At 35.4% G+C, this 18,751-nt stretch overlaps 1 protein-coding gene across 7 annotated transcripts in view; it reads left to right on the forward strand.

Moving 5' to 3' along the window:
- Positions 1–18,751, forward strand: part of mapk10 (mitogen-activated protein kinase 10) — a 76,257-nt gene continuing 57,506 nt past the window's right edge. For 5 of the 7 annotated variants that reach the window (XM_067375280.1, XM_067375272.1, XM_067375273.1 and 2 more), the window contains exon 1: positions 1–173. In XM_067375280.1, the coding sequence (XP_067231381.1) occupies positions 171–173 (3 nt within the window). In that variant the 5' untranslated portion in view covers positions 1–170. The remainder of the gene's footprint in view (positions 174–18,751) is intronic. The other 2 variants (XM_067375274.1, XM_067375275.1) reach the window with 2 other exon arrangements.

The raw sequence follows: 18,751 nt of genomic DNA on the forward strand, positions 1-18,751 counted from the left end.
AAACTCAGGCTTTAATCCTTCTCTTTTTATTTCAACTACATTTCTTTCTTTATATCTGTTTAATTCGTCCTCACAGTGGTCTTTAAAACCGTCGCCTACCGGCATGTTTTGAACTGAACAGAACTGGACTGTCACCGGACCGGGAACGTCGGACGGGCAGCTGGCACGGAATGGTAGGTCCGTGGGAGATGTTGTTGATGCGGGAACCTGAAGGGTGGGGTGATGAATATTGATCGCTATGAAGGTTAATGAAGTCGATGCCTTTGTGGCAAAGGAAAATAAATGATCAGTCACGATTGGCGGTGCGCGCGAGAACGATCAGACTCGTTAACGGCAGGATTTCTCCGGTGTTTACCAGATCCATCCATGTTTTTCCTGCATCACTCGCAGTCCTGCATCATATGTCCTGTTTGCAGTGACGGCAGGCCTTTGTTATTAGAATATAGACTGATAGAATCTGGAGTCACAATAATGACATGTATATGCAAATGCAGGTCTTATGTATAGGCTGGTTAATTGTAATATTCTACTTAAATTGGCTATATTTATTGAATTTGGTCAAATTATTGCCGTTGAAGAATTTAAATTGCATATCTTGAGACTATTTTTTGCAATTGATATTTTGAAACTGTTATGTGAGTTCATCCTGGAGTCTGAGATGGGGCATATGGGAAATGCACTTGGTTGATGTTTTTTCATGTAGGTGTGCTACTAAACAGGAGGAAGCAAATGTGTGAAACCACCTTAAAAATAGGGAATTAAAACATTTTAAAATTAGGATACACAAATTGATGATAATTTAGCTTGCCAAGCTTTTATTTACTTGTTTATTTCAACCCATTGTTGAATCTAAACATGATTCAGTAACAATTAAAATGTCATGAAACACAATTTTTTGCACATAATTTTTGAAATAAACGTCACGTAAACATCACATTTTTCATAAGACTGCATTGAATAAAAGCGATTAAAAATGCATAAGCACGTTGATCATATATATATATATATATATATATATATATATATATATATATATATATATATGTATATATATGCAATGCAGAATACAAATGGCTCTGCCTTTATAAAAAAATGGAATATAATATTTTTATGCATTTTGTTGCATAATATTGTTGCATAAGAATTTTGACGTTGCGCTTCGCCACTCAGGCTTTCTATGTTCTACCTTTTGTTTTTTTCGTGATCCGACGTGTGCTGAAATGTTTCTTGACACTTTAAAGGGGCTATATGTAGAATCAAAGACTATAGAATAACACAAGACGCGTCACTCGTATTGTTTTGAATGGGAGAAAGTGTAACGCGCAATATGGCGGAATAAGTCCCGCCTTCTAAATAAGAGCCAATCGCCAACTGGTAAAGTCATCGCGTCACTTCAACGGCCGTTAGAATCTCCGAAGAGACGCGCATTTAGGTCTGCGCATGCGCATTAGCTTGATCCAGCCTGAAAAATACCTTTTTTTTTGTCATGATTCGAGCGTTTAGAAACTAAATTTATGAGCCGATTGTTGTTAGATTTCATTGGTGATTTCAAATATGAAATTTAATCATAAGGTTGGCGAACAGTTTTGAAGAATTTGATGTTTCCCCATTCAAACAGATTGCATGATGCCCAGGATGCCCGAGAGGCGTTTCAAAGATGGCCGCCGAGTGAAATGACTTGTCTTAAAGGGACTTTGGTAGAATTCAGAAACACTTGTTATTAGCGACACTGGTGGCCGTTAAGTGAACTGCAGCCAGCAACTTATTGTACTAGAGACTGAATGTGATTCAAGGCCTTGATTCTTTTTCATTCTTTGTTTAGAAGTAAATACCTTGCAGTGAACATCCAGGCTCCATCCACGCTGCTTAGAGCGACATTTAGATGAATATGTAAATATGTTATGCGTGCTTTCCTCTCAGTAACAAAACACACAACAAAAATAACCGGTGAGAAAGCGGCAGTTAAGAAAGCATCTGATCATATGATGTGGATACAGTATGTTTGCACCAGCTCTCTCACTGACTTGATTTTGAAGTATATTTGAGACTATAGACTGTAGATCTGATTTTGTAAGACTATAGAGTGAATTAATACCTTTCATGTGTCTCTCGAAAGCGTGCATAACCGGCGAATCCTTTGGACTTTTCTTGGCAAAACTGGCCTGAGTCCCTGTGTTGCCAAGTCCTGTGGGTTGAAACGACCCCAAATAACATGATATTTATCCCCTGGAATGCGAATTTAACCAAGGGAACCCCGCCAAAAATATGGATTGAACGCAATTTTTACCAGGAGACCCCCCTGAAATGCTATTGGGCTAGTTTGAGTACCAATTGGGTGGGATTTGTTGTGAAAACCTGGCAACCCTGCTGAGTCCTTCACATAAAAATCAGTCCACAGGCTTTCATAGACAAACTAGTTTCATTACAAGCTGTTCACACGTTGGCAATACAAAAAGCGATTGATACATGAAAATTCTCGCATATGATCCCTTTAACCTGTTATATATAATCTCCACTGTATCACCCGTGGTACACATACCTTTCAAAAGAGACCAAAACCATGCATATACTCCAAATGGTTCAAGAACAGCATGCAATATACTTTAAGTATGGTTTTTTTGGGCGTTTTAGGCAATTTTTTACAGGAAAGCAGCGGCACAATGTGGCTTTTAAACATCAGTACTCTATTAAAATAAGGCCAATTACTGCAGGGCTTGGCAAGGCACAGTGCATAATTCTAAGGGACGCCCATGAACCAATCAACCGGAGCCCCCAAAAAGACCCCATATGGCTAATTAGGCTGTTCTATTGTGTCTGTATATTGTTAAATCACATACCAGTGGGTGCCCTTGTTAGACTCTGCTCACGGTTTAGTGTCAGAGGTTATCGTGATCGCCTGTATTCTCATATTCTCCAGGTATGCTGATATCAATAGAGTGATTTGGGAATGAATTAGTGAAGTGCTCAGCCTTGAGAAGCTGGCTTGGATGGTTCAGCAAACATTCCTTCTCTGCAAACTGACCTCGCTCCTAGGGAATTGTCACTGTTTTTTCAAGGAGTCTTTTACCTGAATAGTTTGTTGTAAATAGATGCTTGACCTATCCAGTTATGTAGTCCACTGCAATAGACAGGGTTAAACTTGTTATTTCTTGTTATTTATTGGCTTTCTTGTTTGGTTGTATGCATATTTAGCTATTGTTTGCATTCATGTTGGATCAGTAACCTCTATGAATCTTGATTTCTTGTGCCACGTCTATTGGACTGCAAAAGTAGTGTTTTGTATTACCAGCTAATTGCAGTTAATATAACAATATACAGTATTATGCTGTGGTCATCAAGTTTTGAGGTCTAAAATGAAAATTACACGTTTCTAAATGTCATGTACAAGCTCTGCAGGATTGCAAAATCATAATTTTAGTCTCTGCTGTACAGTCAAAGAACACTTAATATTGTATGTTTTGGAGCCAATAGCTTGTTTTGTCTCTGGTTGATTGTGGTTTGGATTAGTCGACCCCAGTTAAGCCATCTCAATGTTGTAATGTTTCTATCGCAGGCCTACATTATGCAACTAAATTCTGTGTGTTACAGGCCAAAGCCATTTTTAATGAGTTTGTAGATGATGTCAGTGCTAACCAGGGAAAACAATGGTATCAATGTTATTGGAATGGTATCAAGCATTACCAATCTGCTGTTATTAACACTTTTTAATGTCAATGTTTGAGACATTCAATGAATTTCTTGGCTTATGCCATGGCACATTTTCAGCGATACCTTTTTTTTTAAGGTCATTCATTTTGTAAGAGGGATTATTGGTAAATCGAATGTCTTTCTTTCTCATGCAAGGCTGCCATTTTAGAGCGAGTACTAGCAAATTTATAAATCACTCAATCAAAAAGACTTAAATGGGCAATTCTGGCATCATTTAGTCACCCTTATGTTGTTTTGAACCAGTATGACTTGGAAAGATTTTTATATGGACAAATAAATGTAAATAAGGACTATTGAAGTTTATTTTTGCTATGGATTAAAAGTATAAAAAAAGGTAACTTATCTCACAATTCAGACTTTTTCCCCCAAAAATGGCAGTTTCATATCTTAGATTTGTGAGTTTACGTCCCACAATTCTGAGGTTTTTTTCCTCCAAATTCTAATTTTACATCTTGGATTTCTATAATTTTTTTCTCAAGTTTCCCCCCAGAAATTTTAGACACCTAAACTGCATGAACATGCAGAATTATGATTAAAAAAGTCAGAATTGCAAGTTTATAACTCAATTGTGAGAAGTTGCAGTGTAGTGGTAGTGATATTTTTATAATCATGCTTAAATTTTGGATCTTTCAGTTGTTTTAAAGGCTCAGAACTCTGAATTGGGACTTATTGTAGGCATGTGTCCAGGATGGATGATGTCATTTGTGGGTGTGGGGTTACAGGATGCTCATTATACTAGTAATTATGCGAGAAGAGGGGCGTGGCTTTAGAAAGATCTCCACCTGCTCCTGTTCTGAGTGATTAGCACTCACTTTCTGATTATCAGTTGCTCTCTTTTATTATATATGCTGTAAAAGCAGATCTTGTTCAACAATAACCAACCCACACCATCTGTAGCATAGAATAGAATTTCAGATTTTTTTGTCTGTACTCCCACAAGCTTCCAGTGTACCATAAAGAGGTTTAGCACCACATTTGACTTTCTGTATGCCGTAAAATAATGTTTATCATCAGAACTGTGGTATTCTGTGAAATTTCAGCCTGGAGGAGAATGTTTCCTGTACAAGCCGATGGTTTTAAGATACATACCACAAAGGCTGCTGGGATTGATTCTGAGATTGCTGAACACAGCAGCCCACAGGAAGAAAACTTTATCAATAGCTTTCCACTTTAATGTTTCACCTCCCTGCATCACTTCAGAGGGAAAGTTAATCATGACTTAGTTTGCTAAATGTATGTGGGAAAATATTTTAGAGGATAAATTGTTTTTATATTTATTTAAAAAATATTTTAATTAGAAATTAGCTCTTTTTTTGAAACAAGATAGCAGAAAAAAATGTCCAATCTATCTGCATCTGTACTGGCAGACGTTGCTTTAAGTAATATCAGTATTGGTATCAACTTCTATGCCAAACAGACAGAAATTTATGTCCATAGTATACTCTATGAGCAATGTTAATCTACAATCCTCTGGTAAGTCGCCTTCGCTTTGATGAAAGCTCTTGAATTGACAGATGGTGCAGTTATTGACTTGCTGTTTGTATATATAATTACTTTCAGTTGTTCATTTGCATTTTATCTTATATAACTGATTGTCTCTCTGTAGTTGTAAATCCAGTAGCACTGCATCAACACACTTCTAGAGTTGTTTGACTTCTCTAGGCTGCTGTCATAGATTAGTGTTTGTTATTATTTTATAGTGATTGTGTCCTAGTGATGTCTTTTTTGTACATTTATTTGGTATTTGGTATTGCTATTTGGATAGATTAAATATGTCATAATGTAATGCTTGATATACAGTGATTCCAAGATTCCAGATTTTATTCCTTTGGCAGAATGCAAATGGAGATATTTTGCTTAATGTCCAATCTGTTCCATACAAATGACTATAGTGGGCAATGATTCATATTCAACTGACAATGCATTCATCATGGTATAGATTTCATCAGTTCATAAATTCCCTGGGAATTGAACCCATGACTTGCTATTGCTAGTGCGATCAGACATTCACTCTTTGAAGATCCAGAAGTATAAAACAAAATAAAGTGGTCAAATTGAAGTCTTCTGAAGCCACATAATATCTTTGTGTGGGGAATAGCATGAAAATGAAAAGGGACCTATTACAAGATGAAATATAAATCTCTGGTGTCCCCAGAATGTGTCTGTGAATTTTCAGCTCAAAATACCCCACAGATCATTTATTATAATTTGCTTCTATTTAGGTACGAGTAAAAACACAGTGTTTTTGTGTGTGTCCCTTTAAATGCAAATGAGCTGCTGCTCCCGGCCCCCTTTCCAGAAAAAGGGAGAAGCTTAAAACCTTGCAATTCGGTTGCTCAACAACAACAAAGCTGGAGAATCTCACGCTGCCAAAATGATTTTCAGTAACGGTGTTCAGCCTTACATTGTTCAAACCGGAGTCGGACACTGATAGAGAGACTTTTAGAATGAAACTGGACATTTCTGAATGGTTAGTGGATAAATTTATGTAGTTGCTGTAGAGTTGATTCAACTCGTCGACTAGCATGTGCCGTCATGTTAATCTTTTGTGCAAATTTAGCGTTGAATTGACCCTCGTTTGTGAAGCAGTCTGGGGTAAAATGACAGCATTGGTAACGAAACTACTACAACAACACTTCCTCTTCTCTAAAGCAGCCAGACATGGCCTCACCCCCTTTGTTGCTTGTTTGGGCAGGGTTTATGTAAATTTCAGGGTTAGTGATGTCACTAAGCTTGCTGTAGTCCCTAAACAGCAAAATCTTTAAAAGAAAATATCTTAACTTTGCAGATGTATATGCTCAAACAGCAACATTACACACAAATTAAAGTTAAAAAAGTGAAATCATAATCAACCACCCTTTAAGTCAAGAGATTGTGATGTGCCAGATTGTGAACAAGAAAGATTTCAGAGAACTGAGTGAACTATTCCTTTAAATACAGTACATCAAAACATCATTACTACTGGAGATAATAGCATCTTAAAGCTCAAATAGTAGAGCATGGCACTAGCCATGCCAAGGTCGTGGGTTTGATTCCCTGATTAAATGTATATCTTAAATCCATTGTAAGCTGATGTGGATAAAATTGTCTGTCAAGCACATAAAATGTAGATTCAGTGATGTTTAAGCGTCTTGACTATATAGTGTCGAATGAACGTTGATTAATGTCTCTGAACCATTGTTTTGTCAGAGAAATTAATCTCTAGAGGCATTAGAGTAAATGTCATGAATTCATATCTGTTACATAAATAGATTTCTACTTAATTGGTTTTATTAGGTGTGTGCTATGCTCATTTGTGACTATAGGTGTTTGTGTGTGAGTGAGTGTATTCAGTTTCATTTTCCAACACACAAGAGGGAAAGTGTAAGTCATCGTGCTCAGCTCAGTTTAGAGAGAGTTCTGATTAAAGCTGGGAATGTAACTGCAGCTGTCAGCAAAGGATTTATCTGATAGTATTAATGTGGACTGGAATTGTGGGATGTCAAACCACCTGAACATCTGCACTCACTATTTTTGTATTACTATATAGTGTATCTCTCAGAGTATTATGAAATTCAATGATGTGATTATTCATGTTCAGGTATAGCACATTCAAAATGAAGGAATATCACTTTTAAAGACATTATATATCTGTATGTTTAACAAAGATATGGAGATATGGAGGTTTCTAGTTCACTTTGTTCCAAGTATCTGAACCATGTTGAATTTGTTTACTGTAGACGCCATATTTGTTTCACATTCAAACAGAAATGACTCATAGCTGTTCAAAACGCTCAGTGACAGTACAGAAGAGCTGTTTGTGAACCCTCAACCTATGAGGCGTTTTGAAAGGTTCTTCTTATCAAGAATCATTCCTCTGTATTGGGGTTCCTGAGTTAGCTCTATGGATCTTAAGAGATTTTAAAAGGCCTTGATGTTACATTAAAGGATTTTTGGATCAGTGTATTGGGAGTGAAGTACTCATGGTTTCTTTTAAGTAAGAAAGTGGATTTGCTGTGGTTTGGAGACAGCAAGCATAAGGCACAGAGGAAAAGAGGAATATTAGGAAACACCAAACTTTAGCTCAGGGAAAATGAAAAAGAAAGAAAGAAAAGAAAAAAAAAACTGGCATTTGAGAAGTGGAGGGGTCAGGGCTTAAGGAGTGGGTTGGCCCCTGCCATCCGGTATGATTTGGTCTCATGCTGATCAGGGAGGAGAAAGGAATGAATGAACAAGTGTGTTTACTGCCTGGGAAAAACCGAAGACTCAGCATGTTACCGTGAAACCTCACCATATAATATAGATAGATAAAAAGGTAGATAGATAGATACATATACAGATACATAGATAGATTGATTGATTGATTGATTGATTGATTGATTGATTGATTGATTGATTGATTATGAATATGGATGGATGGATGGATGGATGGATGGATGGATGGATGCTTTATTGTTTTATAGGATGGATGGATGCATGGATGGATGATTAGATAGATAGATAGATAGATAGATAGATAGATAGATAGATAGATAGATAGATAGATAGATAGATAGATAGATAGATAGATAGATAGATAGATAGATAGATAGATAGATAGATGATTGGGTAGATAGATAGATAGATAGATAGATAGATAGATAGATAGATAGATAGATAGATAGATAGATAGATAGATAGATAGATAGATAGATAGATAGATAGATAGATAGATAGATAGATTAGATAGATGATTGGGTAGACAGACAGATGATAGAGAGGATAGATAGATAAACCATCTAAACTACAATCATTCTTTCGGCCTTTGAGTTTTTTACTCTCTGTATTTTGAAATGAGTTCAATGGCTGCATCTGTTAATCAGACTGCAGGAATGTGAATAATTTAGATGTTTTTGCTTTGCCCTATAGAGGCAGACCGTGTTATGCAAGAGACAACTTTAATTGCCTCTGCACACTAATGAGATGTTATTATCGCTGCGCTTTGTTTGTGTTCTTCTAAATAGTCATCCAAACAAGTGTTTGGACAAATGTCATTCCCCCCAGGATAACCCCCTGTCCTGGTGACTGCTTTCCTTCCACTCTTGAATCTACTACATGTGTTTGTTTAATTACACACATTTTGTCTTCCTAAAACTGAGGAAGGCGAGAGTTTATCCTTTTTAAAAATGTTTTTCACTTAATTTGGTTATCTTTCTAAATGATCAGCTGGTTATAGAGGCTGATTTTAAGATCTCAGGTCTCGAAAATGTACTATTGTCTTTCCAAATATTTCACTGAAGTAACTGCAAGCTATCCACTTCTACTCCGCTCTGAGCTGTGAGCCTGTGAGGTTCAGTTGTATGTCTTTCTTTAGTGTTTGGTTGAATGCATCTGCTGCTGCGGAGCTCACTTGACAGGATTTTAGGTTCCCCACAGCACCGTGGACAGAGAGAGAGTGAGAGAGGGAGGAGAAAGAGAGAGGAAGGAATGATGAGAAATATGGGACCAATGTGGAATTACTGGCATATTTATGTGATGCTTGTAAGCCGACTTAAGGTTTGCCTCCGGTGCACAGCAGAAAAGAACAAACTAAAAGCACTCTCACACACACACACACACACACACACACACACACATACAACAAGAGCTGTAAATAAACACACACAGACAGCTTGATGTGACTGTCATACACCTATAAGTCATTGAGAAACCAATCAATATGATATATTGTTCAAAAACATTTTTCAGATCGACATAAAATATTATAATTTAGGTGGGTTGTATACAGAAAAAATGGTAATATTGTCAAATTTTCTATTTGAATATATTTTAAAATGTAATTTCTTCCTGAGTCTCTCCATCAGTGTTCGACTCCGGTTTGATCAATGTAAGGCTGAACACCGTTATTGACAAACCTCATTTTGGCTGTGTGAGATTCTCCAGTTTTGTTGTTGTTGAGCAACTGAAGCTTGAGCTGTTAAAGCGCCGCCCTCTTCTAGAGAGAGGGCCGGGAGCAGCAGCTCATTAACATTTAAAGGGACACACACAAAAAAAGTGTGTTTTTCCTCACGGCCAAATAGGGGCAAATTTGTCAAGCTATAATAAATGATCTGAGTGGTATTTTGAGCTGAAACTTCACAGAGACATTCTGGAGACACCAGAGACCTATATTACATCTTGTAAAAGGGGCATTATAGGTCCCTTTAAAAATCTCATTAACACAGAACTTTTGAACTGTAGTGTATATTTTTTCCTAAAAAAATATTGGATGGATGGATAGACAGAAAGACAGACAGACACTATGCCCTCATGATGGATCTCCTAATTTGCTGTGTGGGCTCTGCCCCTAAGGGATGCTGCACTGTGATTGGCTGAGTTCAGATCGAGACCATGCTGTTTCCACAGAAAAGAGGATTTCATATTAACAGAACAGTGAGTGACATTTGCTTTGGACACTCAATGGCATCTGCCATTGTTAGCTCAGTCGTTCAGCTTGTTTTCTTCTATTGTTTTTAGGATGAAGGTGGTACAGCAAGTCAAACAGCTGACAAGATAATAAGAATCATAGTCAAAGTGGTGGAGAACATTGCTATTGACATCTTGAGTGTTTCGGCAGTTGCTAAGAAACTCGTTGAGTCACTGCAGAGAGTTTGAGTACATGATGAATGCTGAGAATAAGAGAGACATTATGACTGACTGATTGTAGGGGGTGTTTGTTATTTACTCCTCCCACCCAATGGAGGAAGGTATGGATCTGTCAAAAAGGTTGATGTGTCATATGAGAGTTTTGTGGTTTATAACATATTAGCTGTTTTTGAGCTCCTTACAGACTACTACTTTTTAAGGCGTCATAGGCAATAAGTCTATAATTGTATAAGTTAATACAATAAATTACGTTGCCTTCTCATTTTGGCATTATCATGTAAGAGGGCGATCCCAGAATGCCCTGTGACAAGGGAAAAACAAAATGGCGGAGTAGAAAGAAATGCATCAATATAGTATGGAAGCTTGTTTCCGCCACTAAGTAAAAAAAAATAAAAGAGGTAATTGTGACTTTTTATGTCACAATTCTGACTTTTTTTCTCACAATTGTGACTTTGCGAGATATAAACTCACAATTGCGAGTTATAAAGTCAGAATTCTGACTTTTTTCAGTTGCAGTTGCATGATATAAAGTGAGAATTGCGAGATATAAAGTCAGAATTGTGAGATATAAACTCGCAATTCTGAGAAAAAAAACGTCAGTCTTTTTTCCCTCACAATTGGACTTTATAACTCTCAATTCTGATTTTATATCACACAATCCTGACTTTATAACTTGCAATTCTGACTTTATAACTCGCAATTCTGACTTTATAGCACGCAATTTTGACTTTATAACTCAGAATTCTGACTTTATATCTCACAATCCTGACTTTATAACTTGCAATTCTGACTTTATATCTCACAATTCTGACTTTATATCTCACAATTCTGACTATATATCTCACAATTCTGACTTTATATCACGCAATTCTTACTTTATAACTCAGAATTCTTACTTTATAACCCACAATTCTGACTTTATAGCTCACAATTTTCACTTTATATCATGCAATTCTGACTTTATAACTCACAATTCTGACTTTATATCTCGTAACTGAGAAAAAAAATGTTGTATTTCATGGCAGAAACAAGCTTCCATAATATAGTCATTCATCAGTACTGAAAATATTAATAAATTGTGCAAAACTAATAAAAATGAACTATTTTAAACAATATTTTCATTTTTATTAGTGTTGTTTAATATACACTAGCATCAAACTATTGGAATCAGTGTTGTTATTGTTAACTAAATAAAATATAAATAGTAAATTATAAATAAAAAAAAAACCTTAAAATTAGAAATGTTGTGTTGAATTAACTGAACGAAGTACATTTAAGCTTAAGTACCAAAATTACTAAAACTAAAATAAAAAATAGAAATAAAAAACAAAAAATTAATAGAAGTGACAAGCACATCACAAAATTACTAACATGTAAACTACTGATTCAAGTAGTAGATTCAAATAGGAAAAAAAAAAAAAACAACCATAAAAAATGATAAAAATGACATAATAAAAGTATTAACTTAAACGACTGATTCAAAATATGACAAACATTCATATAAATATTAATATAAACAAAATCGAATATAAAATATTAATAAATAATATAATAGTATATAAATAGAATGAAAATAACACATTTGATTGGAATCAAATATGAGACTTTATCCAACATTTTGTACTAATTTTATATTTTGTCTTGATTTATTTTATTTTTGTTGCCTATATGAGCATCAAAATCAGCCACTTGTGGTTCCATTTCAGTTTGCCTGCTGTCTCAAAAAGTACCTTCATGAAGGCAGCAGTCATCAAGTCACAGGAAAAGAACTGAAAGGAACTTGACTGTTAGTTAATGAAAGAATCAAGCACTTAAACTCAAAGCTACTTTGTCTCTCCAAATACTTTATAAATAATAGAGTAACTGGATCTCCATTTGTTTCTGGGTTTCAGTCTTTTTATCTTATATAAAACACATTGTGATGTGCACAAACCCTGATATATTATAGAAAAAGTACATTAAAGCAATTTTGCTTTCCTTTTGTTCTGTTAACTTACATTGCATTGCTCTGAAGTGAATGAAAATGACCCACAGCATGAAAGTGGGAGAGATTTTCCTGTTCCTGACCTAGTGAGCAACTGAGCATGCTCCGTTCTTCTCTGTGGCATGAAGATTAGTTCAGCTGCCCAGCATCTATGGACACACTCAATTCAATAACATTAAAAGCTCCTTTGTCTTTCTGTCCCATTCATTTATTTAATATATACATATATTTATTTATTTCTCCTTCCTAGATAAAGATGCCCTGGGATATTACAGAGGTAGCCAATGTGCTATCCATCCCACATCCCATGGGACATTAATCTAAAAGGGCTTGTACGCTATTGTTGGTCAGAATAGCTTAAAGGTTTTAACCTGATAGAATGATCACATTATTCCCTTATCAATCTGCATCAGCCGAGCTCCAAAATGGGGATAAATTACATAACACACAGTCACTAGGTACTGTTCCTTGCAAAGAAATTTGCTTCATTAAATCCATTATTATAATCTGCTCACATCGGTGGTCTAATGATCAACCACACACAAAGACGTGTTGTCAGATTAACGTTGAAACCCAAGCTAAAAAAAATAAATAAAAAAACCTAGTTCTAATCCAGAGCGAGCCTGTAGATTATTTTTTACAGGGATTTTGCATAGCACGAGATGCAATCTAATGGGAGAGTTGGAATGGAGACATAGTTCTGGATTTTACCTCTCACTTTCGTCAGTCATTGTTGGCATGGATGTGGATCCATATTTGGAAACTGCCATACAATATTGATGTTATCCAGCTGGTGCTATATTTACAGCCAGGCCAGCAGTCAGATGTTGTTTCTATTAGACACTGTAGACAGGCAGAAAAAATAGGCATCTGCAACCTAACTGAAATAACTTGCAGCAAATACATTTTTGTACAAATAGTGCCTCTTATGTGAACCCCACAAGTGGCATTTGATGTTGCGAATCTAAAAATGCAATATTATGACCATATAAAATACATAGCACTATATAGAATACATAGCACACACAAATATTGGCTAAATTGACATTTTAATTTGATTTATTTTTTTTATATATTAAGTACTTTTCTTCAGTACTAAGATAAATATAATGTATTATTGAATAAATCTTTAGAGTGAATGATCTAAAAAAACCCTCATAAAGATGAATGTATCAGTGTTTAAAAAGAGCCGGTTAAGTAAATGATTCAACGACTCATTCATAAAGATGATCACTTGTTACATTCCTTTTTTTTTTAATCAAATTAATAGTTTTAGGCCTTGTCCACACAAACACTGGTCTTTTCAAAACTGCAGCTTTTTCTGTGTGGTTTGGCCATTCGTCCACATGCAAACGCAGTGTCCGGTCACTGAAACCAAACTTTTTTGAAAACTCCTGTCAGGGTGAAGATTTTTAGAAACTCTGGTTGCAGTGTTGTCGTGTAGATGTTGAAACCAGAGATTTTGGCTTGTGACTTGGCTTGGAACCTGTAATAACCTTTTTTCCAGGCTTCTGATTGGCCAACATGGCTTTACGGTTAGGGTTATATCGCCACCTGTTGGTTTGGAATGCTCATGACAGTGCTTCATAGCATGTTTTTGAGTTTTCATGTTCTATTAAAATGAAAGAACAAAACTCTGTTATAAGAACTAGGCCTTATTCACACATTAAAATGAGTTTTATTACTAAACAATTTATTTTTCTAATAAATGCTGTTCTTTTGAACTTTCTATTCATCAAAGAATCCTGAAAAAAAAAAAAAAAATTCCACAAAAATAGTAAGCAGCACAACTGTTAATAATAAGAAATGTTTATTGAACACCAAATCAACATATCAGAATGATTTCCGAAGGATCATGTGACACTGAAAACTGGAGTAATGGCTGCTGTATTATGAGAGGAAGAAAAATGGAATAGTAAGAACATTCAGTTGAGTAACGAACAGACTGTGAGTGAGGGGAGATATGAATTATTCATATCATTAAGCCATCCAGGACCCTGCAGAGTTAACAGTGAACTAGAGTGGGATTAGTCTGATGTCACACACATGTTGGGTTTCCATATTTTATGGGGACTTTCCGTAGACATAATGATTTTTATACTGTACAAGCTGTATATTATATCCCCTAACCCTAACCATACCCCTAAACCTACATTAAAGAAAGAATTTTTCTACATTTCTACATTTCTGTATGATTTTTAAGCTATTTTCCTCATGGGGACCAAAAAAAAATGTCCTCACAAGGTCAGAAATGATTGGTATTACTGTCTTTGTGGGTACATTTGATCCCCACAACATACACTGTAAACCTGAATAAGTTAAGCTAACTCAAAAAAATTGAGGTAATCAGTTTTGTCAAGTTTTGAGTTTGTAGTACTCATGCATGTTAATTGCTTCTAACTTGAAGTAATGAGTCATACATTTTGATAGCAATTAACATAAAAGATTTAGTTAATTTTTATTGAGTTATTTTTATTTTAACTTGTATTATTCTTGAAAATCAAATGAGTTATTTACTTCACTGTGAGCCCCAATAAGTTGTCAGAACTCAAAAAAAAATTGAATGAGATTTGAAATAGAAGTTAAGAAACTCAAAGTTTAAGTAAGAATTTTATAGGGAATACAAGGGCCACATTCAAACACACACGCACACACACACACACACACACACACACACACACACACAAGTACTGACAAAAAGATAAAGGCCCAAACTGAGAGAGCAAGGCATTTTAAGACCAGGGAGACCAAATGGAAAGAGAGAGAGTCACATTCTGGCATCTCACAGCCCTTTGTGCTGATTTACTGCTCTAGTCAATTATGTGCCTGGACTCCAGCAATGCGTTTGCGCAGCCAACTGCAAAATATTCGAGTGCTCTGTAATTAGTGAGTGATGTCTGCCATTGATTTAACAGTAAACAAAGCACATTACAGTTCTTCCCAGCGAGAGCTGAGACTCTTATGAAGTTTTGAGGGATTTGAGGTGTCTTAAATTTTTTTGGTGTCTTCTATAATCAGCTGAAGGGATTCTGTGAGAGTAAGGCTGGGCGGTATGACGTGTAAATTGCGGTATGCAAATATATAGCACTATTGACCCTTTACACTTTAATGAGAATGTAAAGAGTGGAAGTGCTTGATGTTAAAAATAGTTACGTATAAGCGCAATATATCCTGAAATGGAATTCACTGCGGTGCTCGTGCTGATCAGCACACTGCCAAAGTGCGCACACAGAAAGCTGCCTCTCTCAGAAGACGATCTTGAATTTGAGACATGCTTGATGTTAAGGATTAGTTCACTTCAGAATTAAAATTTCCTGATAATTTACTCACCCCCATTTCATCCAAGATGTTTATGTCTTTCTTTCTTTAGTCGAAAAGAATTTAAAGTTTTTGAGGAAAACATTGCAGGATTTTTCTCCATATACGTCACACGTGACCTTTCCAGCATGATTATGTAATGCATAGTGCATCGCAGAGCAGTGCAAGACAAGCATTTGTGGATAAAAAAGTATATAGTTTTTATTTTTTTTAGAAAATGATGATCGTTTCACTAGATAAGACCCTTATCCCTTGTCTTGAGCCCTTTGAAGCTGCATTGAAACTGCAATTTGGACCATCAACCCATTGGTAGGCACAAATAAGACAATTCACATACAGTAGGCCTGCAAGTATAGAGGTACAACTTTAATGTGAATAGAACAGCTCAAATATTCTCGGATGAATTTGATGTAAAATGTTTGAGTTCATATTGAGAACATGGGTTTTGATTATGACTTTGGTATCTTGGTGAATGCGAGCACAGTTTGAGACGTTGTTGAGATGTCTCATGAAACTGAGAATGTTGGTTTCTTTCCTCAGAAGAAAAGTATGAGAAGTGTCCATTTGCTCTCCATTTAATCTTATTGCTGTAAAGGAGCAATAATTGAAATAATAGTCTTTTTTTTCTTTCCTATTGGCAGCCATCAATGTCTGTTTTTAACTTTGTCAGCATGTTTGGGGGAAAATGATTGTAGGAGAAATGCATGCTTGTGTGTGTGTTTGTGTGGAGTGTGTAAAAATGAAAGTTTGACTGCAGAACTGCTGAATAAATCAGAAGAAGGTTGAAACTATGTCCCATTAAGTCAGAAAAGCTGAGGTGTTAAATGAAACTGTCAGCAATCAACAGTCAACAGTTTTGACTCACTCCCAGCTTGACTTTTACCTCTGAACAAATGAGAGTCAAATAAAAATGACATTATAAGGCATAATTTACGTAAGTTATCCTTAATAGACCAAATCCTAAATAAATGTGAAATGAAAATGTACCTTATTTACTTAATAATAAATGGCGCTGGTCTTATTGTGTGTGATTTATCAGTGCACTTTATTAAAAAAATATATGTTTTCAATATAAAAATGTAATATGTTTCTCTGCCTCTGATATTAATTTTCTTCTCTACTGATGTAACTGCAGCAGTATAGGCAGGAAAAAATAATATTAGCTAGTAATATCATATTTTATTAGGTCCTGTCCTATGTTATTTCCCACTAAAATGTTCTGTTTCACATAAAATTTGTCACATTACAGAAGTTTATTTCTCCCTTGTGGCCTACAGCATTGCTCTGGTGAACTAGAATACATTTTTACTCCATCCATCTGATTCCAGTCAGTTTTGTCTGAAATGCTCATCTGATACCAAAGCTTTGGTCTCGTTTAGAGGATGATATACTAGATAAGACCTTCTTTGAACTGCTTCTTATGGAGTATGTTGACTGGGATTTTGCCTGCAGGGATTTTCTTAATTCCCTAGTATGTCATACTTTCAGATTTGCTCTTTTCTGGCCTTTTCACCTTCGTTTGTCATCATTAATGCTACCTAGACAAATAATTCAGCTTAAGCAAATGCAACTGTGTTCAAACTACATTTTTTTTAATATACTTTTATGCCAAAGTAAATCTTAGCTTTTTTTCAAATGTTTTCAATTTTCATTTAAATTGTACTTTTAGTAATTTTATGTCATTTTATGTGACAAATTGTATTTGTTTTTTTTATTACTATTTAAATTAAATGTATTTTTATTTCAGTTTTAGTAATTTTAGTACCTCAACTTAAAAATTCATTTAAAATTCATCTAATATTTATTTAAGTTTATTTATGTTTCAGTTTTTCATCTAATACACCTTAGTCAGGATATCACCATATTTGTTTTTTGACAGAAATGAAAATGAGGTTGAGAGGGATATAAGTACGTTTTATAGATCATACTATTGTTTAACAACATACCGATTGTTCAGATGATGAAACGTCTTTCCGTTTCATCAAAAACTTCATAAAATAGTTATGAAAGTTGTGAGAAAATTGTGTGATCTACGACCTTTACCATGCATGTTGTCCCTTACAGCCTAGTTTTTATTCGTGTTAAATTCAATATGGCATCTAACCTGACTGAGGTCTATATATATTTTATATTATTTCGATTTTGTTTCATCTACTGATTTAGTTAACAATAACAACATTGGACTTTTGCTGTGTAGTTGCTAGGGTGTTCTGGGTGGTTGCTAGGTGGATGCTTTCCAGCCCAGTCAATGGGATTTACTGTATTCCGTTTAAGGGGGTGTTAACACGACACCGTTTTCTACTAAAAATGTAAAACTTTTTATGCGTTTTGGCCATTCATTTACACGAGTGGTGTTTTGGGGGCCTGAAAACGTAAACTTTTAAAAACGGGTTTCAAAGTGCACGTTTTTGAAAATAATACTGTTATTACGGAGCCCCGCACATGACATGAAGGAAAAAAAATTGTAGGCTAAAACATGCAAAGTAGTAAATCATGTGCACGATTTAGCAAATAGAGGGAACGAAATAGTAAATTGTGCACACGATTTAGTAAATCAAGGAAACAAATTAGTAAGTCGTGCACACTTTGTGCATGCATATAACATGTTCAGTCTATAGGCGCTTAGTTTTTCTTTACAAAGTGACATCTCCAACTACTGGCCTGGCAGCATAATACATTGTTTTTAGTGTATTCGCAGATCCGTTTGAACGGAGATTGTTTTGACAAAGTTGTCATCTGTACGCAAAAAACGCAAAGGAAACTCTTTTCCATTTTTAGTACATTGTGGTCATGTAAACATACCCTTTGACAGCTAAATTGACAACAAAAGAGAGATAGCATGCCTTAAAAAGCAATTATTAAAGGGTTAGTTCACCCAAAAATTAAAATTCTGTCATTTATTATTTACCCTCATGCCGTTCCACACTCGTAAGACCTTCGTTAATCTTCGGAACACAAATTAAGATATTTTAGTTCAAATCCGATGGCTCCGTGAGGCCTCCATAGGGAGCCATGACATTTCCTCTCTCAAGATCCATAAAGGTACTAAAAACATATTTAAATCAGTTCATGTGAGTACAGTGGCTCAATATTAATATTATAAAGCAACAAAAATATTTTTGGAGCGCCAAAAAAACC

The sequence above is a fragment of the Chanodichthys erythropterus genome, chromosome 22 (genome assembly GCF_024489055.1).
Source record: "Chanodichthys erythropterus isolate Z2021 chromosome 22, ASM2448905v1, whole genome shotgun sequence".
Taxonomy (NCBI): Eukaryota; Metazoa; Chordata; class Actinopteri; order Cypriniformes; family Xenocyprididae; genus Chanodichthys; species Chanodichthys erythropterus.